At 41.3% G+C, this 27,057-nt stretch overlaps 1 protein-coding gene and 1 pseudogene across 6 annotated transcripts in view; one reads left to right on the top strand and one right to left on the bottom strand.

Annotated features, from left to right (window-relative positions):
* The window catches only part of Ttc6 (tetratricopeptide repeat domain 6), a 213,819-nt gene that overhangs the window by 142,698 nt on the left and 44,064 nt on the right, over positions 1–27,057 (bottom strand). For all 6 annotated transcript variants that reach the window (XR_015622056.1, XR_015622057.1, XR_015622058.1 and 3 more), the window contains 4 exon segments: positions 15,002–15,109; positions 13,854–14,066; positions 8,893–9,020; positions 4,068–4,259 (listed from right to left, as the gene is read on the bottom strand). Coding sequence is in view for 3 of the 6 variants with exons in the window: in XM_087554072.1 (XP_087410198.1) it covers positions 4,068–4,259; positions 8,893–9,020; positions 13,854–14,066; positions 15,002–15,109 (641 nt within the window). In the remaining 3 variants the exon portion in view is untranslated.
* On the top strand, positions 8,820–8,985 carry LOC120093489 (U2 spliceosomal RNA; annotated as a pseudogene).

The raw sequence follows: 27,057 nt of genomic DNA, 5'->3' as shown, positions 1-27,057 counted from the left end.
AAAAGACCAGTTACAAATCAATGTATTTTATTTTATGCTTATGGGTATTTCGCCTACATACACATTTGGTTCCTGAGGAGACTTAAAGAAGGTACTAGATCTCCTGGAACTGGAGATACAGACAATTAAACTGCTATGTGGATGCTGGGAACTGAACCCTAGTCCTCTGGAAAAGCAGCCAGTATTCTTAACTATGTAGCCACCTCTCCAGCCCAAAAGAATGTTTTTCAGTTTTTGGTTTTCAGGTTTTTTAATTTATTTTATGTATATGAGTACACTGTAGCTGTCTTCCGACACACCAGAAGAGGGCATCAGATCCCATTATAGATGATTGTGAGCCATCATGTGGTTGCTGGGAATTGAACTCAGGACCTCTGGAAGAACAGACAGTGCTCTTAACCACTGAGCTATCTCCCCAGCCCCAAAAGAAGGTTTTAAAGTTACTGATGTAGACAATAGTAATTTCCCAGCATGCCATAGGCCCTTGGTTCAATCCCCATACATAGAAAAAATTATATATATACATATATATTATAATTATATATAGATATATATATAGATATATATAGAGAGAGATGTGGTCTTGTTGGAGTGGGGTGGGCTTTGAGACCCTCCTCCTAGCTACCTGGGAGCCAGTCTTCCCCTGTTGGCCTCCAGAACTCTCAGCTCCTCCAGCAACATGCCTGCCTGGATGCTTCCCACCTTGATGATAATGGACTGAATCTCCTAACCTATAAGCCAGCCCCAATTCAAAGTTGTCCTTTATAAAAGATGCCTTGGTCATATTGTCTCTTCACAGCAATAGAAACCCCAAGTAAGACACACACAGGTGTATGTATATATGTATATACACAAATACATTATACTTGTTCCTCCAGGTGAGTATCTCATCTGTGTGAATGTTTGTCTCCTTACCAGGTTACTGGGAAAATGCTAATTTACAAAAATCAAGCTACACTTTACATGGATGGCAAAAGCCTGAGCAGTGTCATGAATTTTCATGAACAATATCACCAGAGCTTAGCGAATTGGAGAAGAGATTAAATAAATCTCACTGGCACTATAGAATATCATGTAGGGTTTCAGCACATTCACAAGAAATATCTAAGCAGATGCTTACTAACTACTAACAACTCCATTGTCTCAGTACTTTCACTGATTGCTCTCCTCCTTTAAAGCCTTAATTCAGGAAGACAGGTACAGCATTGAAATTAGCCCAGTATGTACATCAAATTTTAGGATAGCCTGGGCTACATAACAGTGAATTGCCTCCAAAAACCACAATAAAAGCCCATTCCAAAGCTTTGGGGTGTAGTAACAATTACCAAGCATTCACAAGGACCTAGCACACAAAAATAAAAATTTCATACTAAGACATCAAAATAAATGCCTATAAATATCTCTATAAACATGAAATCCATTTTAGAGTTGAGATTCAACACCAACCATTTAACAATATAAATGTACATTTTACTAGTACCTTTGCTATCTTGAATAAACTGGATGTATATCCTTCTCATTCTACTAAAATATTCTTGGTATTTATCACGAATAATAGTTCTGTGTGTAGAAACAGCAAAGCACTAAGGCTTCATAACCACGAGTATCATCGTGACTTCGAGTTCACTATTCTTACTACAGCAAAAGGAAATCTGAGAAGTGAGAGGTACGTGCTTTGTGTTTCTTCAGAACTCTTACTAAAGCTGGAAAAATTATACATTTCTCTGATCTTCAGGCTCTGCAGACAGATATGTTTTGAAAAGGTAAAGCTATGTTTAGCAAGGTAATCCTCAAGAGATGGATGCTAGAGAATTAAATATTTAAGACTTAAAGTAACTTCTTATTTGGTACTTACGAACAAATTGCCAAGAATTATCGGTCTCAAATGGGACATTTACTTACTCTCTTGGAAAAGGGAAAGAGAGATCTACTAGGGAAAATAAAAACTTAGAATTGGGAAGAACGCAGCAATTTTAACACGTTGCTAAATAATATGTAGGCTGTACGTAGTAGACTGCTGTGTAGTCAGTGGCTGAGAGTTTGTCTGGCTTGCTCCTGACCTGCGTTCAGTCTTCAATACTAAAGGGCAGGGGGTAGAATCTCATGGCTACTGGATTTCACATGATCACATGATCTTTATTTTGTGCTCCCAGCTTTGGACTGTTGGTTTTGTTTTTTTTTTTTAATCAGAGATGCTGAAACAGTTCCCAAACTTCCAAACCCCATCCACTGATTTTCAAACTGTTACCAGTGACTTGACAAGATTGAGAGATTTTAGATGGATGTTGTGACTGCATCCTGAAAATACATTCTGTTTCCATAAAAATTAAGTATGATAATGGTTTGAATTTTTTCTTGTGAGGCATCAAATTAAAATTCATTATGGCTGCTGAACACCAACAGCTGATTTTTAAACTGTAAAAGAGTGGGATGCAATGCTCCAATTGTTACTGAAAAGTCAGCCTGTGGAAACCCGATCAGAGTGTACTATGAAGAGTGGGTAAGCATTAGTAGTGTGCAAACACAGCTAGAGGTGATCCTTTAAGATCCTATTCTTGTATGTGTAGCATAAACCTTAATTCTAAAAAGGATCCAATTTAGTTAAATGTTTAACTTTTTATTTTTCTTAATGTAGGAAATGGAATGGTTTTTTCTGAGTCCTACCCAATCTTTTCAAAGGTGAGAGACTAGATGGTGTTGGTGGTGAGACACTGACTTGTGGATGTGAAAACTCACCCCTTGGAGAAGAGGAGGGTCAGATGATACAGACATTTTTTTTATTTGTACAAGTGTAAGAGTGCATTCAATACTAAAGTAGATAAGTTGATATGTGGTGTATCTGGAGCCTGTGGTGTGGAAATTTAATCAGGAGGAGTGATTAGGACACAAATGTCTTAAGTATATATTTTACACGGAGAAAAAGAGAAAAATATGACTGAGGGTAAAACCAAGTTAGACATTCCTGGATTCCATCCACTACTCAGAGATAACTTGGGCAAGTAACTTGATACTATGAAGCCTAAATTTCTTCATGAATTAAATGAAAATTATGACTTCTCCCTTAACAGTCGAACATTCAAATAGAAACCATATGCAGGTATGCTAGAGTGTTTTTGCTCTTAAGCTAATATCAGTTCTCTTCCCACTCTCCTCTTGTAAGGAAGGCGTGGGTCACACACTTCACAGAACAATGTGTGGCTTCTAATCACTGTCCAGGACCAAAGTACATCGGTGGACTCTAGCCAAACACCTCATGGCGTTCTCTTCCCAAAACCTCCATTCTTTTAACAGCATAAAATGAGATAAACTGCTTAACTTCCATATGTCTCATTCCATATTTGTATCTCAGAGTTGTCATGCAGTTAGAAAAAAAAGAAAAGGAAAGAAAAAGAAAAAAGAAAAGAAGAAAAGAAAAGAAGCAATGTATCTAATATACTTGTAGAGCTGGGTTAAGCAATCACATTTCCTTATGATAAATTACTACTATAGGTAAAGGTGCCTCTCAATGTTCTGTGTTAAAAACTTAATTTCCAATGAAACCATTTTTTTTTCTTTTTTTCGGAGCTGGGGACCGAACCCAGGGCCTTGCGCTTGCTAGGCAAGCGCTCTACCACTGAGCTAAATCCCCAACCCCGCAATGAAACCATTTTAAAGGCAGGACCTAGAAGGGTAAAGGGTACAATGTAAAGGCTATGACATGAATGGATTAATTAGAAGGCTCTCTCTCTCTCTCTCTCTCTCTCTCTCTCTCTCTCTCTCTCTCTCTCTCTCTCTCTCTCCATATATATGAGTGTGTGTGTGTGTTCATCTGTCTGTCTTTGTCTCTCTAGTCTCTCTGTATCTGTGTCTCTGTCTCTGTGTGTGTCTCTGTGTCTCTCTCTGTCAGTCCATCCGTCCATCTTTCTGTCTCTCTGTCTCTGTCTCTGTCTCTGTCTCTCTCTCTCACTCTCTCTCTCTCTCTCTCTCTCTTTCTCTCTCGCTCCCACCACCACCACCACCACCACATTCTCTCCCTCTCTCTGAACGTTTTTGACAGTTTAAAACAAAATAACCAGAAAATCTCTTACCTTTCTCTCTGTTCATCAATGCAGTGGTCACCTAAAAGAGACGACCCCAATAGGCCAAGCACAGCCTTGTGACCTTTCCTGTCGGGAGTGTGGTACACCCGAGAAGCCAGGCGCAGATCCACAGGCAACTCCATGGCTGGGACTATGGTGCACAGGCCATGCAGATGAGGAAGGGAAGGAGGCTGTGGTACTCTGTAACAGGAAATAAAGTGAGCTGCTTTCATCATTTTATGGGTGTTAGAGAAGAAATACAGTGGTACTTACAGTTCAGTACAGGCTCTAAAAAGGACAGTCAAGTACGGGATCAGACACTGAACTATAGTAACGCTTGATGACAAATTTAATATTGCAGCATTGGGAAATGCCCAGAGCTCAAATTCACGCCAAGCTATGTGTCTTACATAAACCACCCAACGAATGTCAGAAACAGACACATCATTCCTCCACACCTCTCTCCTCTCTTGTAACTCAGTCTAGAGTTTCTTCCTAGTAACAATACCCACACTACAGAAACTCATCAGTACAACACTGTGTCTTCGGGTGTTAACATCCTGTCCCACTCTTGACATGCCCCTCTCTCTTGCCTATGAGTGAGGGGAAGAGAAGCCAGGATGGGCTGCTTTATTGATGCTGGATGCCACCTGACATCCAAACAACCTTTTAAGCACCTACTAAATGTCAGGCTGTGTGCTGGGTGCTTTACACATTCTAAGTCTCACAAGGTAACTCTCCGGGGTGTGTGTGTGTGTCGTCTGTGTGTGTGTGTGTCTGTGTGTGTGTGTGTGTGAATGTGTGTCTGTGTGTCTGTGTGTGTCTGTGTGTCTGTGTGTCTGTGTGTGTCTCTGTGTGTGTCTGTGTCTGTGTCTGTGTCTGTGTGTGTGTGTCTGTGTGTGTGTCTGTGTCTGTGTGTGTCTGTGTGTGTCTGTGTGTGAATGTGTGTGTCTGTGTGTGTGTCTGTGTCTGTGTCTGTGTGTGTGTGTGTCTGTGTGTGTGTGTCTGTGTGTGTGTCTGTGTGTGTGTGTCTGTGTGTGTGTGTGTGTGTGTGTGTGTGTGTGTGTGTGTGCAATTACTCCCGACTGAGGCTCTTGAGAACTGTTCTTCCTCTGATGCTGCTCAACTTCAACACACCACTGACTTGAAGGAGCTTGGGACTTGTAGACCACATTCTATGAAATCTTCAGGGCACAGCTTACAGTGTTGATCCTTCTTGAAACCGCTCTTCCCCTACGAGCTTTTCAGAGCAGCTCCTATCCCAGATTTTCATCATTTAATTTTGTCTTAATTTTAAAGTCTCTAGCTCCCCAATTGGGTGTGCCTTCTAGGTTTGAGCTTCTCTTTGAACATAGGTAAACTCCTCACCAAGGAGATTTCTTCCTCTCTGCTAAGTGCTTCCAAATCTCCTGTCATCGCAACATACTAGATTCCCCATGCTCAGGATACAAAATATCTAACACCTCTCTCCTCCTTTTGCAAATCCAATGCAAAGCAGAGGTCCGTCCCTTCTCTGCCATCATTACCAGCACACTCCAGACCCAGTCCTCCTCACAGGCAAGGCTCTCTTAGGTGAGAGTGCTGAGCGCTGTGCTGCCTTTACCCATTGGGAAAGTCCCGTGTGCAGACCCATCTTAGCCCCTTTCCTCAGCACAGTGGTTCTGTCCCTTACTGCGCCTGCCTGAGAACCCAAGGTAAGAGTGTAGTTTGGGGTTGGACATTTAAATGCATTTAAATCCTTTTAAATTTCTCATTTGGCCATAGGTCTTGACTTAAAAAGAGTAAATGCAATTAAAACAGCCTCTCACATAGCAGATGTCAACTGTTATCAGCTTGAAGGACAAGACACAACGACAGACTGCTGTCTAACCTTCTCTTCGTGTCTAAACATCCTTCAGACAATACCCTGATGACAGATGCCTCTGCAATCTTTTTTCTCTTTCCTTCATTTTCTGCTTTATTCTCTTTCCCTTTGAAGATGGGAGGGGGTGTTTATACTTTATAAATGTCTTTTTCTAGTTTGTGAGAACCAGTTTTTAAAAAATGAAATGAATGTTCTCAGGCCGTAGAACTGCCCACTTTATTGTTACTGAATCACACTGAGTGGCACTTTGCCTTTTGGTAGGCATACTATGCTCACTATTCAACCATGCACAGAGTAGTCTATGACTTTTCCAAAATAGCATAGGGTTCAATAAGGACAGGGTATAACATGCTTGAGCACTGGGAGGGGGCGACAGCAGCACATCTAAAGCCAGTGAAGTGTCAGAGACAGGAAACCTCACTGGGAGGGTGAAAAGCAGTGACCAGGAAAGGCAGGGCTATAGGTTCTCCCTTCCTAGGAAAAGGAGGGTAGGGAGAAGGGGGAGGAAAGAGCGAGAGGAGCAGGGAACAAACAAAGAGGTAAGCTCTCCCTTGTCAAGCCTACCTGAACCATCATCCTGCTTAGACAGGCCCTGGCTAGTAGAGTGTGCTTCAGATCATACAACTGATTGTTTTTATATAGACGCGCTGCAGCCATTCTGGATTCCTGTGCTTCTCCCTCTAACGAAAGAGGTTAGCAAATGCCTCTCTCCAGGGACGGAGGCTGAAAAGAGCCGCGTGCTGCACTGGGGAGCTGTGTCCGGGGTGATCACATACTTTGAGGACTAGTCACTGGTGAGAAAAGATGACGGACGGGTTGCGGACAAAGGACCGGTGTACTAAAGGCTTTGGCATGACTTTTCCAAGACTTGCTTTTATAAGTGACTTCCAAAAAAAGAAAAAGAAAAAGAAAAAAGTGACTTCCTTCAATGTCCTACCTCCCCCCCTCCCCCGTGTTTCTGTCTTGTTCCTCCATAATGGAAATTTCTAAAAATCAGCCTTCACGAATTAAAATGACAAATAGATATCAATAAGGTCTACAAGTATTTTTGGCATTCTCGAGAAAGCCTGTGTGTTTTTATAGCGCACTCTCTTTAAGCGGGGCTATTTGTCATTCTTTGAAACTCTAAGACATAAGAGAAGAAAAGACCTTGACTCCGTGTGTGGCCCAGCTACTTTGCTTTACTGCACTAAATGCAAGGATTTTTAGGGACAAAAAAAAAGAAGAAGAAGTTTCTGCTCCGTTGGTAATCTGACAGTAACTACTTATTGGAGGCACAATGCTTGCTGCCTGCTGTCGCTGTTTGTTTTAATACATAATCTTGCTAACTCAAAGAGCTTCGAGCAACGCAGATAAGCAACGGCATGCACGGGGTCACTTAGATGCCAATTTCACTCTTTTATCGGCTTTGGAACCCTGTGCCGGCAAATCCACTCTCCCCGCTAAACTGCGAGCGGTGCCCATCTACAGAGTTTCAGCCGGCAGTTAAGGAAAAGTTAAACAGCTTGTCCTCCACGCTTGGACTCTCCCTGTATCCAAAGCAACAACAGTAAAAGCCAATAATTAAAGTTCCTTTAAACCTCTATAAAGAGGTAAGTGAAGGCTAATCTAGAATAAAGTAGCCTATAAAAAGGAAAAGAAAGGAAGAGAAAACCAGTTTCAACAAGGTTGTGCCGCAAAGGATAAAGCAGCATCTGAATCGCACTCGCAGGGCACTACTGAAGCCTGCGCTGTATTCTTGTGTGATACCTAAACTTCCATTAAGTAACATTTTTGAAGACTTTTTCTCTGGTTTTACTTTGCTTGGACGATTTCATCTTATTGGTCTTCTGACTGTACATTTTGGTTTCTGGATGTATGTGTGTGTGTGTGTGTGTGTGTGTGTGTGTGTGTGTGTGTGTGTGTGTGTGTCTGTCTGTCTGTCTGTCTGTATGTATGTATGTATGTATGTCCATCCCTGTGTGTGTCTGTCCATCTATCTGTGTCTGTCTGTCTGTCCATCTCTGTGTGTCTGTCTGTCTGTGTGTGTCCGTCTGTCTGTGTCTGTCTGTCTGTCTGTGTGTCTGTCTGTGTGTCTGTCTGTGTGTCTGTCTGTGTGTCTGTGTGTGTGTTTATGCATATGGTGGGCTTTGTTCCTCTGTTCATTTGTATTTTAGAAAGAGAGAGAGTGAATATAAAGTTAGGTGGGTGAGGAGGTAGGGAGGATCTGGGAGCCAGTTGTGAGAGGGGAAGACATGGTCAAATTACATTATATAAAAATATTTTTCTCAATACTAATAAAAGAAACTTCATTAAAGGTGCAGCCAGGGGAGAGGGAAGCATGAATGGAGAGTGGAAAGAAACCTAAGTTATTACATTGACTGGCCTGTGAGCATTTGGAATTGGGTTTTTATTTATCACAGCAAAATTAAACAACACAGTAAAAAGAGTTAATCAAACCGTGACCAAAGCAATGCTCCCTAACTTGCTTTCTTTTCATTCCAACTATCGTTATAAGACTACTCTTCAAGAACAGAAACAGAGAGTGTGGAGGGAAACATGCCCATACCAGATAGAAAATCCGACGCAAACTTTTCCTCTGAGAAGTTTTCACTTGGATCTCCACATGAGGCATCAGTTTAAAAATGTGCTTTTACATACCAAGCCACTGACTGACTAAGCCTTGGATGAGGAAATGTGTAAAGAGGCTGGAGAGACAGCTCAGTAGTTAACAGCACCTGGTGCTCCCTAGAGGACTGGATTCCAAGCCCCCACATCAGCCTTAACTCTGGCTCCAGGAGTTCCAATGCCCTCTTCTGGCCTCTCCAGACACCAGGCATGCATCTGGTGCTCACATGTGTATTCAAGCAAGCATTCACACATATAAAAATAAAAATAGATATTTAAAAAGAAAACAGATCGCTTCTCGGCCTTTTGGCTAAGATCAAGTGTAAAAAGAAAACAGAAAATATATACATTTAAGGAAGTTACTTTTTAATTCGTTTTTTATCTTCCTCAGGTCTCACAGGTATTCTTGGTTTTGTTGGCTTGGCTGGTGTACTTTTATATGTTGGCTTAACTTCCTTTCCTCTGATTTGCATGAATCCTGTTGGTTCCACCTTTACAAACACACAAAGCATGCTGTTAAAAAAGTTGGAATATGAAGAGTTAAACTTTTCTCTCATATTCAATGCTGTGTCTCTTATTTAAACTCCTGATTTCTATTATACAGCAGAATATAAACACCAAAGGTAAGTGACTGTTTCTAAAACATTCCTAATTTTATGTACATATACTGATGAAAATTTTAAAAGGTATTTTATTTCTAAGATGAACCCTGGGTCTCAGGCATGCTAAGCCATCACTACCATTAAGCTATGCCACAGCCCAATCTGCTCTTTGTTTTTCTTGTATGATATATGTGTTCATATGTTTACATGTGTGTCTGTGTGCAAGTGAACAAGGCTGGTGCTAGCAAATCCTCCATCACTCTCCACCTTACTCCCTGTGGGGTGCGGTCTCTCAGTTGAACCCACCGCTCACAGTTTCAGCTAGTCTTGCTAGCCAGCTTGTTAGGGGGGGGCAGGGGGGCTGTCTTCCACCTTCTAAGCCCGAATTGTACTGAACTAGGAAGCCTGCATAGGACTGACCTATCTCCTCTGAATATATGGTGTTCTTGTGGGACTCCTAACAGTGGGAACTTGGGTTATCTCGGACCCTTTGCCTCTTTGGGGGACCCTTTCCTCCTATAGGCTGCCTTATTCAGCCTCAATCTGAGGGGAGAGGCTAGTCTTACTGAAACTTGATGCACCGCGGTTGGTCCCTATCTACAGGAGGAGTGGATTGGGAAATTGGGGGCAGAAGGGAAGTAGGGAAAGGCACTTGGGGGAAGAAGAGGAAGGGGAAACAGCCATTGGGATTTTTTTTTAAAGAAGAAAGGAATATAAATATACACACACATATAATATATTATATACAGAGATGATATGTGTACATATACATTTTTTAGGCAGACTACAGTATCCACCTGGCGTTTAAGTGAGTTAAGGGGACTGTGTCCTGATCTATCTCCCCTCCTCCTCTTCTTGACAGAGGACTTCCCTCGGGTCAACCTTGATTTGGTGTTTCAGTAGAACCTGCTCTGAGTTTCTGAAAGTTTGGCAAGACTTCTGATTATCAGCACAGCTAAAAGGAGTTCTAATGCTTTAAAGTGTAATTCTGAGCGATATTTATCAAACTGCACCCCTTAGAGCTGCACGTGTGTTATATACCTAATGCCTGGCACACCCAAATACATTCTGTGTCACAGATAGTTGCCTCTTAATAACTATATGTTGAAAAGATTGTTTTCTCGCATCTCCTAGAAATGTTTCAGACTATATGGTTGTAATAATTTACACGTAGGAGTTTTCTTCGTGGGATGCTCTGTGCTTTGTTTTGCGACTAGCCTTGAGGGAGAAAGCAGGCTCTCCCAGCCAAGGCAAAGGTGTGGCTGGGTAAGTGGGAGAAGGTTAAGTGAAGGGAAGGTATTACAGTTACCTGCAGGATTTAGGCTTAACTCAGTAAAGAATGAGATCCCCCTTGAACATGAAACATTCTTTTCCCTCTTACATACAAGAACGTGAAACATTCTTTTCATGTTCCTCATGAAAGGAGAGTCCTCCATTCTTACTTGCAGTTCCTACCTGAACTCTGCCTACAGATCTCTACCAGTCTTGGTCATCTGCTTGAATGAGGTTGGGGACCGTGAATGCGGATACACATGGGCAGCCATTTCCTCTCCCGAACCCTCCCACTCATTCACATTTTGTTTTGTTCCCTTATTTCTGAGTCTAACAACTTTCACCTACCAGTCTGGATTCAAACCTCAGAAACTATTAGAGTCCAGCTAGCTCCTTCCCGTTTGGCGGATGGCCAAATACTCGGATATATTTACTGCCTTGGACTAGTTTTCCCCTCAGATGAACATCTCTGGTGCCTTCGACTCCACCTTGCATGGACCGGTTTTGAAGTGGTGTCCTTTGTCACCCCTACTTCAGTCTTCTCAGGGACCCTCCTATGGTTGGATACTCGGATATGAACACAATCTTTGACATGTGACATGATCACATCAACCAAGTGAACGATGATCCTCCTACGATCCACCAACCAACGTAAACTGCAACCGTATTTGTCTTCCTGATGACAAAGTGACATTGTAATTTAAAGCCCTGGGGTTATTCGTGTTTGCTACTCAATCCTATCTCATATTTGGCTGGCAGACCCAAAGGCAAAATCGTAGCATAGCTTTATGCCTGTTAAGTTTAATCTGAGCTCCAAGCAACCAAATTTATAGATGTTATGTGTAAATCGAATCAGCAAAGCTTCCATAATCTCCTCCACGCTATCAGGGGGTATGCTAAACCAGACACAATCCTGTATCTCTCCACTACAGACTTTCGCACACTCATCAGGCCCTATCTAGATATGTAATTAACTACAAGTCTACCCAACAGTTCTAACACCATCTTACCTGAAGCAACTGTAAGGAGGCATTTATGTGTGGACTGCTGAAATCCAGAACAGAGTAACCCATAATCACTAATCACACTAAGACTTCTGTGTGTCTGGCACTAAATGCCATCTACATAGCATCTGCATACCCTGCAACAGCAAGGTGACACTGCCATTATCCTCCCTTAACAACACAGGCATTAGCATGGCTGTCCTCTGAGAGGCTCTACCAGCAGCTGACTGAGACAGACGCAGATACTTATAGCCAACCATTGCACTGAGGTCTGGGACCCCTATGGAAGAGTTAGGGGAAGGATTGAAGGAGCTGAAGGGGATTGCAACCCCATAGGAAGTCCAATAGTATCAATTAACCCAGACCCCTGGGAGTTCCCAGGGACTATAAATTGCTAACTGAAAAACATACAGGGGCTGGTCCAACACCCCCACCCCCACTCCCACCGCCCATATGTAGCAGAGGCCTGCCTTGTCTGGCCTCAGTGGGAGAAGTGCCTAGAGAGGGAGATGCCAGGGGGACGGGGGAGGGAGCAGCACCCTCTCAGAAGCAAAGGGGATGGGGAATGGGGTGAAGAACTCTGGGAAGGGGGGCCAGGATGGGATCAACATTTGGGGTGCAAATAAATAAAATAATTTAAAAGAACACATGCACACACAGGCATAGCCTGGTAATTAGCCAAGTTCATATGTCTAGCGATGGGAAGAAAGAAGCTGTGTTCATGGAAAATCTGGACACAGTGAGCAACACGCCCAGCACTTTTATGATAGCTCATCTAATGCAATTCTAAGAGAAGAAACAAGGTTGGTTTTCCATGTTTGTCTGTAGGTTTCCACACTTCAGGAAGAATGACCTCTTCCTGTTTGGAGGGGTGGGGCGCAATGTTTTCAATAAGCTATTTAATCGTTTAATCGCTTCCCCCAAGACCAGCACACCACAGAGATTACAGAGATCAGAACCTTGACCCTTACAGCCTGAGTTTCCACAGTTGCTGGTCTTCTGCATTCCAAAGCAGGCTCGTCTTTGTCACTCACAGATGACAGCACTCTGCTGCTCAAACAACATGAAAAGCACCTACTGGAGCTGACCTGCTCAGACACCAGCATTAACTCTTAGAAACTCTCACAAATCTCAGGATTCAACCAGTTTTTAAAACCCAATTCCTCTTTCTAAACTAAAGATCACTTTCCTTGTCTGATTTTAATAATAAAGCATGAGTTCATCAGCTTCCTCTTCTCTGTCACATGTCTGTTTAAAAAAAAAACCCACAATCCTTTCTTCAAAAATAAGCATCTCTGTCATCTGCTGTCATTACATTATTCAGCCACAGTGACAGGGTGGCCTTTCTCCCCACCCCACGCCCATTACCTTTGCACCAGAATGACATTGAAAATCACCATTGTTGTTCTTAACGCTGCAAGGGGCTTGATGCCTGCATATCAACTCTCTGGGAGTAACTTTCAGCAGTCACATGCCACAGTCCTAGTCATTTGTGATATGCACTTCATCTTTCCTGTGCTTTCAGAACTCTGGAGGCCAGGAATCAGCCATAATTGTGCACTTGGAGTTAGAAATCTTACAGCTCTTAATAAAGTTTCTTCCTCTTGCAATCTTCACTCAATGTTATACTTGTTGTAATTTCTCTGCTACAAAGGTAACCAGTCCTATTTTCATTGTTTCAGGTGTTTCTTCACCAAGTTGCTATCAGATCTATGTGATGTTTTTCTGCTGTTGGTAATGGCTTAGCTCAGAATACTAGTAACCCTTACTCTTGCAAAGAACTTCTAGGTGGAGAATGGCCAGGAAGGCAGAAATTGTGCACTCCGTGTCTGGAGTTCTCTCAGCATGTGTCTGAGCAGCTAATGTCCTGTTCTTTTATCTAGATGTATTTATTAGCTATGTCAAAAAGTCGCCCTGTCTTGGTTTACTGGAGCACACTGTTCCTCATTTCTGTGCCACTGACAGCACAAAGAAAGCATTTGGCCGAGGTATAGGGTTAAAGGTCATGGATAATAACTGACATTGAGATGATCCTAGCAAACAAGCATAAAGTTCTGGCAAGCACTGGCACCAAAGGCCAGAACTTCAGAGCTGGAATAAATCTAAACAGGGGTAAATGCACAAACATTACCAAGTTCATCCAGACATAATCTAGGGACTAAATATCCTGACTCCCTTCAGACACTATGTAGAAAACTCATGGCCAGTTTCTGAAGAGCCCAGATGCTCTCTTACCTAGAAAATCTGCCCTTCATCCCAAGAAATGGAAAAAAAAAAACCCTACCTCTTTTTCTGCACTTCTGATGCCCTTTTTAAGGCTGAAGCCCCGCCCGCCCTACCCCACCCCATACATCATGCCATGCTCTCTCTTTGCCTGGGAACTCAGATTTACACGTCCCCAGCTCTCATAACTCTAAAGTGTTCGCAACGCGTTTTGTTTGCTTACGTCTAAAGTTGGCCGCCGGGTTGGTTTTGCATCGCTTGTGGGAAGAACGGTATCCGCAGGTTTCCCAGAGTCCTCGGGTGGTACAATGTCTAAGATTTCCTGAGATTTAATGGCTTTGCTATCTTCCTCTATGGCTCTCCATTCCACGGCCTCCTCCTGTTCTACCTGGAAGATGCTTGACACAGTCTCAGGGAGCTCCTCATAGATACTTGGCTGGAGAAAAATGAAAGAACGAAAGTTGGTTCATCTCACTGGGCCTTCCAAAGCCTTCAGTTCTACAGCATGCTCTATCCAGTGACAGGATGGGTAGGTGGATGGGTGTCTGAAACTCAGCTGAGCTGGCAAGTGGTTTTTCTTTCTGCAGATTCCAGAGCAAAAGTTCAAGTTGACTTTATAAAGTATCTGAAAGCCAGAAAATTATATTTCCCTGGCCTATGTCACCAAATCCTAAAGAAAAGAATCTCATAGGCACGTTTCAACAGTCAATTTAAAAAAAAAGATTTATTTGGGAATATGGATGGCTGGGAGTTAAAAGCAGACGGTTGTAAACATTTTCTGAATGCCTTCCTAAAATGAAGGATGCTCTCACTGTATGTACAAATATATGCCGTCATATTTTCAAAACTCTCAAATGAAGCAACTGACCATCGTGTCTTCTTGTGTAAATGTGGATTTACCTTTAATTCATTTACTTTTACTCCAAGTTTTACCATAAGTGGAGACACTTCCCATTATCAGAGAAGACGTTACAGATTTGGACAAAAGGGAAGCTTTGCTTCTGAAACACTTCTGTTACCCACAGTCCAGACTGCACTTTTAGCAATTCTCTACCTAAATGTATATTAAAATGATGTTTGCTCAGAGGCTAGTAACCTTTAATGATATCTCAAGCTACTTTCTATATCAAGCATCTGTGACTCAGGGGATCCACTCATTACCTTTCTCCATGAAAAGGGAGTTTGGCCTCATTCAAAATAGTTCCTGAGAGCCAAGGGAGACAGACGCCCATGTGGCTTTGGGTTAGATGCTTAAACACACTTCAAAGCAAATTAGAGGAAACCATTTTTAATCCTCCGCAAATGTTCAGTCAACAAAAGACACACTATTTCTTTAATTCAGGGAAAGACGATTTATACTAGAGATGTTACCACAGTTGGCTGTTCCTTAAAACCCGACGTTTTCTCTTCCATCACTTCGGGTACCTCGATTTGTACCTGAGATGGCCTGAGGTACATTTGTTCCATCATCGAAATGTCCTTAAGACAAAAGAAAACAAAGCAACGTCAACTTAAAAATCATCTAAGTGCATTCGCTATCTAATACAGCAGTGTCAGTCAATTAGATAGCAAATATCAAATGCATAAGAGGATTATAAAATATTGGGTAACATTCAATAATGGAGAAAAGTATTTTTTAAAACATGAAAATAGTTTTGTGTAGATGGGCTCGGTGGCACATGCCCTTAATCCCAGCACTCAGGAAGCATAGGCAGGCAGATCTCTGAGTTGGAGATCAACCTGATCTTCATAGTGAGTTCCAGACCATATAGAGTTATCTAGTGAGACCCTAACACACACACACACACACACACACACACACACACACACACACACTCAAGTTTATTCTATTTCACGACTTTTAAATTGTTGACCTTTATAAATAGATGATCAAATTTAATAAGACAATTATGTAATATTATATCAGCTATATATAAAACATTGCCATTTAATCAGGTACTGCAAAGCATTACATAAAAAACTAAAATCAAATCTAAAATTCAATCCAATCACAAACAAAAATGAATACAAATACATTTTAGTAACCGCTGACTGGCATTTCCTATGTCACTTTTACCATTACTGATGGTTGTTACAGTGACCAGCACTCTACTTAGCTGTGGCCATGCAAAGACACTAGAGAGAAGGACAATAAACTAGGAATCAAAGACCTTGGTTCTGTGTAAACTGTAAGTCCCCATATCTGACATCACCAGGCAAATTAGTCTGTTTGCTTTTACCTCAGTTTTACCACCCAGGCACTCAACTGTACGGCTTTTCAAGGCCTCCTTTCTCCTCTAGCTTGTTTAGTAATGTCAACAGCAAAATCTAAAAACTTCTAGACACAAAACATTCAGGAAATCTTGACACCGTGAAAGACCAAACTTATGAATGATGGAGATAGAGGAATAAGAAACCTAGTCAAAGGAACAAAACACATTTTTAAAAAACACAGAAGAAAACTTCCCCTGTCTACATAAGCAGGTACTTATGAAGGTATAAGAAGCAGGCAGCATACCAAATAGACCGCATCAGAAAAGTAAGTCCGTAGGACACATAATAATCAAAATACTGAGTATAAAAACAAAACAAAACAAAGAATCAACCAGAAAAAGGATATTAAAAGCTACAAGGGAAAAAAAGCCAAGTTACATATAAAGGTAGGCACAAAAGAATAACATTGGACTTTTAAATGGAGACTCTGAAAGACAAAAAAAAAAAAAAAAAAAAAAAGCCCAGATTAACTACCAATCACAGTCAACTAAAAGAGGCACTGCCTGATGAAAATAAATTAATCAATCTCAATCTACCAATGCAGCTCTGAAAACCGCACTAAACGGAAAACTTCAGTCTGAAGAGGTCAATCATACCCAAGAGGACACAATGAATAACTAATCTGAGAATAATAAATAAAATTAGGCACCAACCATAACAACAAAATAACAGGATTCAAATCAATACATACTGCTCATTGACAATTATCAGTGCTAATGATTTCAATTACTCTATAAAAAGACACAGACTAACAGACTGGGTGGACAAGAGAATGCTTCTTTCTGCTGCATCTGAGAAACACCCCCTCACTACTGAGAATAGATAACACCTTTGGGGAAAGGATGGATAAAAGTGTTGCAAGCAAATGTACCCGAGGAGCACGCACGTGTAGCAATTTCGATCTCTGACAAAGTTGGGTTCAAATCAAAACTAATCAGAAGAGACATAAAAAGACACTACACACTCATTAAAGAAAAAAATCCACCAAGAGGATGTTGAAATTGAAGTTCCTCAGGAAGCTAGGAATAGATCCACCTCAAGATCTACGACTATACCACTCTTGGGTGTAGTCAAGGAACTCTAAACCCTATTATGCAGATCCTGACTCACTCATGTTTATCGCTGCTCTACTCATAATAGCCAGAAACCAGAAATAGCCTAGATGCCCATCAGTTGATAAATGGGTAATGAAAATGTGGTCCATTTGTACAATGGAGTATCATTAAGAAATTCATGAAATTCACAGATAAATGGATAGCACTAGAAAAAAAAATCATCCTGAATGAGGTAATTCAGACCCAACAAGATAGTGTATGTTTTCTCTTATATGCAGACATTAACTTTTACATTTTCAAAATGTGTACTACAATCTGAATGACCATAGAGGTTAGGTACCTAGAAAGGGACTAGGGGCAGGAGAGGTTTTCTCAAGGAAGAGGAAAGGCAATACAGTAGTATGAAGCCAGGAAGTGGTGGTATATGCCTTTAATCCCAGCACTTCGGAGGCAGAGGCAGGTGGATCCCTGTGAGTTCAAGGCCAACCTGGTCTACAGAGTGAGTTCCAGGACATTCAGGGCTCCACAGAAGAACTCTGTTTTGAAAACAAAAGCAGAAAATAAACAAACAATAGAATATAGTACTATGGAGATACAGAGGAGAAAGAAACCAGAGTAAGAGGGTGACATAGAGAGGGGAATGGGCCGAGAAGGGTGGAGGAAGGAATAACAGGGAGGAAAAACTAGCACTAAAGGCCATTCAAAAAGTCATAAGGAAACTTAGCATCGTGGAAGCTTCCTAAAATCTGTACATACATGAAAGGAATCTAAATGGAATCACTAAACAATAGGGGACACAATGTCCCAACTAGACATCTTATACCACCAAGCAAAACACCAGTGCCAGAAATGAATTACATCTTGCTCAGTCATTGGCCAAAGAGGGCCCATGGAAACTCCCAAACATCACAGACTATTGCCCAGGTTACTGATTGCTATCCACAACTGGATGGTAAGACCCTATTATTTAAGGCAATACTTCCTTATGTCATTAGAGAAGTTGAGGTAATGCCCAACTGTCTGACTAGCATTCACTGTACTGGGAGATACTTTTCATGCTACCAAAAGAGAAAGTGGTCATCAATATCACCCAGATGCAAACCCTGTCACCTATAACAGTAAACTGTCTGCAAGATACATTGGTACAACGGTGGCACCCATCTTACGGGAGAAAACATTCCTCTTTTGATTGGATTCATGGCCCACTCCATGAGATGTGTCTCCAGTTGTGGAGAGCATCCTGACATTGCTAATATGGCCAAAAACCTGAGATGAGATAGGTCATGGGCCTTTAAGAAAACCTACTACTATTGTTCTGCTACAGGAACATGGCGATGAAATGGCTCCTGGGGACATACTCGACACCGGTGCCTTACTTGACCAGTATCAGAGAACACCCTTCTCGCAGTGCGTAGGAATCAACAGGGACCGACAACTGGACAATGTAGATCGTGAGAGGCTTTGGAGTAATCATCCCTAAATGGGATTTATTCATCAAGCCTCTGGAGCCTCAGAGTTCAGAGATCTATGTGGGAGGGGGAGCAGAAAGCTTTTAAGACCATGAAGGCAGCGACTGGAATTTTCACTAACTCTCCACTATCTTTTTGTTGTTAAAGTTTCAGTTCCAGCTGGGCTTGAAACTCCTCTTATGCCGACTTGGCCTGAGCTGCGCTGCTGCGTGTGCACAGCCTGCAGCTTGCTTGCTAGCTGCCACGCTCAGCCCCACACTTCCTCACTCTGTGCTGTCCCTTTCTTAGAAGCTGTGAATGTCTAAGCAACAGGGAGATCCTTTCTTCAGGATCCAAGGCAAAGCTTTCAGGTTCTTGTTAATGCCTACTTCAGACATGATCACTCGTTAACAGCAGCTAGACTGAACAAGGGGAGCAAAGGGAGGGGCATCTCTCCTTGTTGGGGAGGCTCAAGAGAGAAAGACAAAACTCCCTGGCAGAAAACAATTTCTCTCAAGCAAATTATTTCCAAGTTAAGCACCAAGAGGACCAAGTAAAACTCTGACAAACAAAACAAACAGTTCCATGATTTCAAACACAGTCGTCAGTCCAAGTCCAAAAACGAAATAAAAGCCAAAAAGACATTCGACAATACCACAGAAAACAAACCAGACAAACAAGACCAAGACAAGGCGTCCTTGTAACCAATTTCCACAGATGCCTGGTACCTTCAGTACCTGGCCCAAACTGCAGCTAAACCTTAGCTGCTTCTGGGATGAGATGGACCATCTGATCCCACCTCCCAACAGGATTCTAGAGTGTCCTCTAGATTCCTTTCTCCTCCTAGAGCATCCTCTAGGGCCTGTGGCCTGTGACAACTAGCACGTCTGCCTGTCACAGCCGTAAGCCCCTTACAGGACCAACAGCGACCACCGAGGGGACTCTAACACCTCTCCATGGGAGACTCAAACCCTTCAGACAGCAGACGCAGAAAACACAAGACAACATGAAACAAAGACAAGACATGGCACAGAGACAAAACAGAAAGTAACCCAGAACACAAAACACAGATTTGCTAGAGCTTACCTCTGATCTCCTCGCCAATTGTGGTCTGGGGGGAGTGTAGTTCCTGGCAGGTGCACCAAAATGTTGTAAGACCCCATAGTGGCCCTACCTCAGGAGCACCACCCACAGAGCACAGATTGACAAAGTGACCACTGCAATAGCATGAGGGTATAAGGTTTTTAATCCACGTATATGGGGTTGCTCATCCATGCAGGGAGAGGCAACCTCAAACCCAAAAAGCACACAATTTTTATTCATTACAGAGGGCAGACTTCAGAAACAAGGTTAGCCGATCCATTAAACAATCATTAACTCTGTACTATCTTTTGTATCAATTGTTCCCTCCTGGGGGAACTATGGACAAATATTTCTACAAAATCTAATTTTTTAAAAAAATTTTTAACCCTATTCTTCGCGTCCTGAGTGACTCCCTGAGTCCTGTCACAAAAGGTGACTGTAGAATGCTTGTCCCATCACTCACCACTGAGATCTGCATTGTCCGGGAAGAAACACACCCCAAGCCTCTGAACCAAGATTGGGCAGTCCATGGTTTCCAGAAGTGGGGGAGCAAAGGCTCCAAGGGGGAGCAAAAGCTCAGGGTGGGGGGAGCAAAAAGCTCCGAGGGGGAGAAAAGGCTCCGACAAACAAGGAAGACAGGCCTGCCTATTCACAGGGGACAACGTTCTCCTCCAGGAGACCTCCAAACAGCTGCCGCTGGGCACCATTTGTAAGCGAAGGGTCTGGGGGTGTACCTGGGAGAGAATGGGGGACAAGAGACGCGGAGAAGGATGCCAAGACAAGAGTCTGATCAAGGCGAGAATTTTATTTTTCCCCAAGGCTGAATTTATACCATAACATGGGTAACAGAGGGAAAGGGGAAGTGTGAAACATTTACGCAGGCCAAGGACACAGTATTCGTGTGGTCAGGGAATTGGCCTGGATGTTGACAGGATGTCAGAAAGGTCACAGGTTTGTCATAGTATTAGCAGGAGAATTTTACCATATTATTTTTTTTTGTATCAGTCTTCTGCAGACCAGAGGTGATAGATGACTCCAAGGAAACAGTGTCATTCAGACACAACAGGACAGATGCACATTTGAGCTCGTGGAAGCTGTGGCACCGTGCACGAGATCTGCAGCATTTAGGCCAGTCGATATCTGAGCACTGAAGAGGGGAAGTTAAAACAAGATCCTGCCCACTCCATGAAGTTATGAAAACTGATGCCCAATAGCAACGAGAAAATCAGCAACAGAGTCTCCCTGAGTATATCAATCGTGCTATAGGGTCCATGCCCAGAAGAAGCGGGATAGTATTTAGCACACTCAACAGCACTGTTACATTTTGGGGGTTTTTTTTGGCACATTTTGGTCTTTTGATCCTTTGATTGCTTATTTTGATGTTTTGTTTTTGTGGTTTTGTGGAACTTTTTGTGTTTCTTTTTGCCATTTATTTGGTTTTGGTTTGTTTGTTCATTCCTTTAAATAAAGAGAAAGGTAAGATGAGGATGGGTGGGAAGGAATTAGGAGAGGGACAAACATGATCAATGTATGAAGAAAAGGTTTTCAGTTAAAAGAAAAGAAAGTAATACAATGGGAATCTCCACAGTTTTATAATGGGCATTCTAGCTGTATAGAATGTACGCTGAGATATGCAGGCTTTATTCATGGTTAATCTTCTGTGTTTATGTTCTCAAGTTCCTTAATTTTTAATTAAGTTTTAATTCAGAAAAACACTGCTATTTGAAAGATGCCAGATATCCCAAGTAATATATTGTATGGTTCTATGTACTTGCATATCCAGAATAGGTAAATCCACAGAGACAGAAAGCCAGCAAGGGGCAGCCGAAGAGTGGGGGAAAGACAGAAAAATAGAGAGTCCAAATGCTAATGATGCACAGTCTTCTGGGTGATGAAATAGTTTGGAAATGGTTCCATACATAAGTAGAAGGTTCAACACTTTGTTTCTTAACTCCTAGATTTGGATTGCTTTTGCTAACACAGTAAAAATCACTGTAATAATATAATATTCATTGATAAAAGGAATGTGGATTTGTTTTTATCTAATAAACCCTGAGCAGTTCCCACTCAATATTTTGAAGACACATATTATAAAAAGCAACAATTTTGCTGACTGTTAGTTCATGACTTAATCCCAGCACTTGGGAGGCAGAGACAGACAGACAAAAACCACTGTGGTTTCTTAGCCATCCTCATCTACATGGAGAATTCCAGGTAAGCAAGACTACGTAGTAAGATCCTGTCTCAATAAACAGGCAAATAAACAAACAAACAATTTATTGACCACAATAGTTTGTAGGAAATAGATGAAAAGTTTAGAGGCAAAAACACACAAATAGAAGTTAATGAGCAAATTTCATACAACACTGAGAAATACAGAGCTATGCAAGGCTGCATGAGCCTGTAATCCCGGATACTGGAGAGTCTGAGGCAGGAAGACAGGAAGGAGTCTCTGGGCTACAGAGTAAGCTCAAGACCAGAATGTGCAATTTATTAAGACCTTATCTCAAATTCAAAAGGTAGAAAGGGTATTAGAGATAGAAGTCAGTGTGTCACTTGCCTAGCGTGCACAAGATGCACCTGGCCCTAAGATCAAGCTCAAAAAAAAAAAAAAATAAGAACAAGAGAGAGAATGAACATACAAATATATTGGTTTTTAAGCCACAGCAAACCCATAAGCCCAGCCCTCATAGGAGTGCTGAAGCAAGAGCATCATGAATCCAAGGCCAGCCTAGGGCTACACAGTGAGTTTGAAAGACAGCTTGGACTCCACGGAGAGATCCTATCTCAAAAAAGTCATTAATCTGTAAGTCAAATAAATTATAGTCTCAAGTGAAAAATGACACATGGAAGGAAGTATGGTAAAGTAAGTGTTGAGCACCTGAGCTCTGCTTGGGGTTTTAGATATTTCCTCAGTCAGGCAATAACCGAACTCTCTGAACCCCAGTTTTATAACAAAGAGATAATACTGATACACACCTCATGTTTATGGGAGATTGAGACAACACATGCAAACAGAAGATGCCGGAGAGCTAATAGATATTACTACTTACATTAAAAAATCAAAGTAAGGGTGCTTATATCGCTATCAACACTTGGTTTATAGCACATGTTTTAAATGTAAAACAATCCAACTATGTAAGTATAAGAAGTGGATTCACCACATATGAGAGGCAATAATTATAACCTAGACCCAAAAAATAATCTATAGAAAACGATTACATTAGGACTTAAATGGATCCTTAGAAATCAAATGTGGCCCTTTAGAATATGAGAAAGCAACAAAAATTATAAGCGACCGAAATTGTGCTTTGAGGGCAACAAGGAAGCTTTTTTTAAACCACCACATGCAAAAACGAAAAAAAAAAACTGTCTTGAATCAAAATATATGGACAGTTATGCTCACAAGAATAATCAAAGGAAAATCATTAAGAAGTACATACAGCATTCTGTTTAGCATGTGTGAACTTTATATCATCTCTGAGTCATTGACTGTAACTAACCAGGAGAATGTTTCTTCATCTACAAGGTCTGGAAATGCATTGAACACACCTTAAAATTCAGAGAGTAACTGAAAATCTGTGAGGCTAAGAGCGGGTCAGCTTCACTGTCCTCAATACGGTTTTCATTTGTTCCACCAAAAAAGGTGTTGTGTGCCTTGTCTAACACTGTAGACAAAAGTGTCAGAGCTAGAAGGCACTTGAAAGATAGATCAGCACCATCGGAAGAAAGCCTAAATGTCACAGGCAGTGACACCCGCAAAGGACGCCACGTCTTCAAAGCAAATCAAGCAAGCACAGGGCCTTCCAGGCAATCTGATACAAGCAGACGGCCTGCTAACACACCAGCAGCCATCCTCTGGCCTTTGGGGCTGGATCTGCACTTTTTCAGTCATCAGCCAAAGGATGTATGAAGACAGTAAAACCCATACACATACTCCATGCCATGAAATCCATCTCCCCAAACGACAGTGTCAACAGGAGCCAAGCGTATATTCCTAACCCAGGTCTTCCTACAATCTTATCAGGACTTCCCCGGAGTACACCGCCTTCAATTAAACTATCCTGAAGTTCAAATTTCAGGACAGGAGGAAAAGACACTTAATGACCCTAAATAGGGACTTGTCCACACAGGTTTGAAAACACCCTGATTTGCATTACAGTCCCTTGCTTCCTGCAGATACAAACCTGATGGCCCCGGCCAGCAGAATTCTACTTGCAGGCACAGGAACATGTCAGGGTCACTTGGCGGTTTTCCCAACTTTAACTTTTTCTTCCTCAGTTAAATATTATATGTGATTATTGTGAATGACTTGACCCTAGATTCCATAGACCTGACAGTACTGAAGAATATGGTTTCAAATAAAATAGAAACGGAGTGGGTATCATACAGATGTAAACATCTAAGCTGCTACATAGCTGTCTATAATTATGCAAGGCACCATCTCCATTAAGTCCTTAAATCTTTTCAAAAGATTCAGTATTTCTAGAAACTCAGCACTACTATATTTCACAAAGGATGGAATATCTCTTAGGGAAGTACCCCTTACTACAGAATTATATATACTCTGTGTTTAGAAAAGGCAAACTATTGAGCTTTTTAATAAAACAGATGGTTTAAAACAGAGAATCTAAAACATACATGTCCTAACTAGCTTAAACTGTCAACTTGACACACCCTAGAGCCACCTGAACAATCTCAACTGAGAGATTTCCCAAATCAGGCTGTCCTATAACCATGCCTGAGGGCGTTTGTCTTGGATGTTAATTGATATTGGAGGGCCCATCAAACTATGGGTGGCACCATTCCCTAGGCAGAAAAGCCTAGGCTGCTTAAGAAAGTTAACTAACCATGAGCCTGACAGCTAACAAGCAAACAACATTCTACCATGATTTCAGCCTCTAAGCTCCTGCTTGAGTTCTTGAACTCTCCCAATGATAGACTATAACCTGTGCATTAAAATAAAACCTTGCCTGGCCTACATTGCTTCAGATTATGGTATTTGTCAACAAAACTAGAAAAAGAAATTATCCAAAATATATTTCAAGAATATCCATTCTTCGCTCACCGTTATCAGCACAAGAAAAGACAACCCAACATCTGGCTTTCTCTTTCAGAAACCTATAAAGAGACTTGACTCAAAAATAAAAGAAATCATAATAATAATGAAACTGCTTTTAAAAGTGAGACTGGTAAAGACAGGCCTTCCTGGAAACAAAGATTACATAAATATTCAATACTACAATTTATAAATACTATTTACATGAAAGCAAATTGCTGTAGCATTGACCTTGAGTACTCTTGATCTTAAGGTAATTCAGACTTTGCAGGGGTGGGGAATCCTATAGAACAATACTAATAAAAAACACCTGCTTAAAGAAAAATAAAAGGAAGAAAACAGCTTCAGCAAATGTGCCTGCCTTCCTCTGTAGCACTTGTTATGTTGGTAGGACATCCCTTTCCCATTACGCAGCAAGTATCCAGGGAATGATGTCCTGTTAGTTCTGCAAGCAGCACTGTTACAGCACTTCAGTTAGGAATGCAAGACAAGTACCAGGACAGAGGGCAAGACTCCTCCCCTGAGAAAAGCAGTCTGGCTAGAGATGGAAACAACAGACAAGAGATGGTTCCCAGAGTGCACAGCAAGTATGTTTAATCCAGCCCAAGTATTACACATAGACTCCAAGTTCAATCCTCATGTAAGTCCAATTTATATACAAATATGAAGATAAGACTGCAATTAACAGAGAATGTACCTGTTCCTCTTGTGCTGATAAAAATTTAATCTGGGGATGAGTTGGGTTCTTGGAGTGGGAAAGAAGGCAGAGAAATATGGAGCACGGTTGTTGTTCCTTACCTTAACATGATACATGTGAAAATACTTGTGTGTCCAACAATTCTGAAAACTCATATACTTCTTACTCATCTAATCAACAGTACTCTATAAAAGTGAACTTTTTCCAGCTGGAGTTATGGCTTAGTGATAGGGGAATTGCCTGTAATATATGAGAACTCAGGTTCAATCCCCACCCCAGGACTGCCAACGCCCTGCTCAAGATATATAGATAGTTTTGTGGGATGAAGCCCTTGTTACTTATCCCCAGTAGCACAAGACAATAGCAGCAGTGGCGACAAAAAAGATGTCAAGGTGTGTGGATGACTTTGTTGGGACAAAGGGTCTGTGAAATACTGCCCAGTCCTAGCCCCTGCCAATCATGGTCTTCCTAACACCTCAGTCTTTCCCAGAATGTGATAGTTTAAATTATTTAACAAATCGCCTTTTTACAGTTTCTTTCCATATATATATTTATATATTTAAATATATATATTTATTTATACATAGGAACCTTTGGGTGGTAATAGACTGTTCTACCTCAACTTTGTGACAAGGAAGATAAAAGCATGTCTATATTTTTCCAAAATAACACTATATCTGAAAATGATTCAGTTTTTGCTATTACTGAGCTGAATAATAAATATAATTAGTTCCTTAAAATATTCTATTTTTTAAAAAAATTATCTGAAAATTTGAATTAGAAATGAAGAACCTAACCAATGCATAACGACAACAGTTGTGATACTACCTGTAGATCTTATTCCCAAGGCTTCTGAGAGCTGTCGTTCTAAGTGGCTCCCAAGGGCACTCAACTCCTGAGTAGACCCCTCCTAGGTGAACAAGCTGACAGTGTAATCTATCAGATACTGCAGAAATGGGAATGTGCAGCTACACCATAAAACTCAAGGCCTTTCCCTCTTATATCACTTGTTCTTGGAAGAGCCATTTGGCATGTCATCGGGGCAGTTACACAGTCCCGGGGTGAGGTCTTGTGATTTAGATATCCTGGAAGCAGATTCTTCAGTTTTAGTAAAGTTGTGGAATAACGAGGGCTGAAGACAAGACTTGGACCCAATCCATCAGAAATGTGGGGCCACAACCATCCAGATAAGCTGCTTCTAGACTCAAGACCCTCAAAACCTGCATGAAATGATACGTGTCCAGTTTTCTGAGCTGTCTAAGCTTTGTGACACTCATTTGACAGAAATATGGGGGAAAACAGAGGGAGGAAAAATTGTGGTCAGGATGTATTGTATAAAAGAAGAAGAAATTAAATAAATATATATATATATATATATATATATTGCTTAGAAACATCATCAAAAAGTAAAGTAGTTGGTGACAGAATCTTTAGATAAAACAGGCATGTATATTACCAATATACACTTGGCAATATTTCATATACCCTTTGTCCTACAAAATCATCTATACATCTTGAAGTCTTTCTCTCATTCCTGCTGCTATGTTGTGTTACAGGGGACAGTAAAGTGCTAGGCTAGCTTTTTATAAATGATTTAGACCCAAAGATCCTGAAATTTTATCACTTAATATCTCACTATTCATCATTACCTTTAAATAACAATCCTTGCAGGACTTCTGAAGTATTTGTAAAATCTTCAGAATTGAAGAGATTACTAGAAGTAAGACATTCCTATGCCAAGAACATGATTCTTGTCCTTATTAAACAAAGCCAGTGAAAACAAAACTCTTATATTTTTAGTTACACAAATA

Source organism: Rattus norvegicus, chromosome 6, assembly GCF_021556685.1.
Source record: "Rattus norvegicus strain SHRSP/BbbUtx chromosome 6, alternate assembly SHRSP_T2T, whole genome shotgun sequence".
Taxonomy (NCBI): domain Eukaryota; kingdom Metazoa; phylum Chordata; class Mammalia; order Rodentia; family Muridae; genus Rattus; species Rattus norvegicus.
The sequence above is the reverse complement of the archived record's forward strand: the minus strand, read 5'-3'. Positions and strand labels throughout refer to the sequence as shown.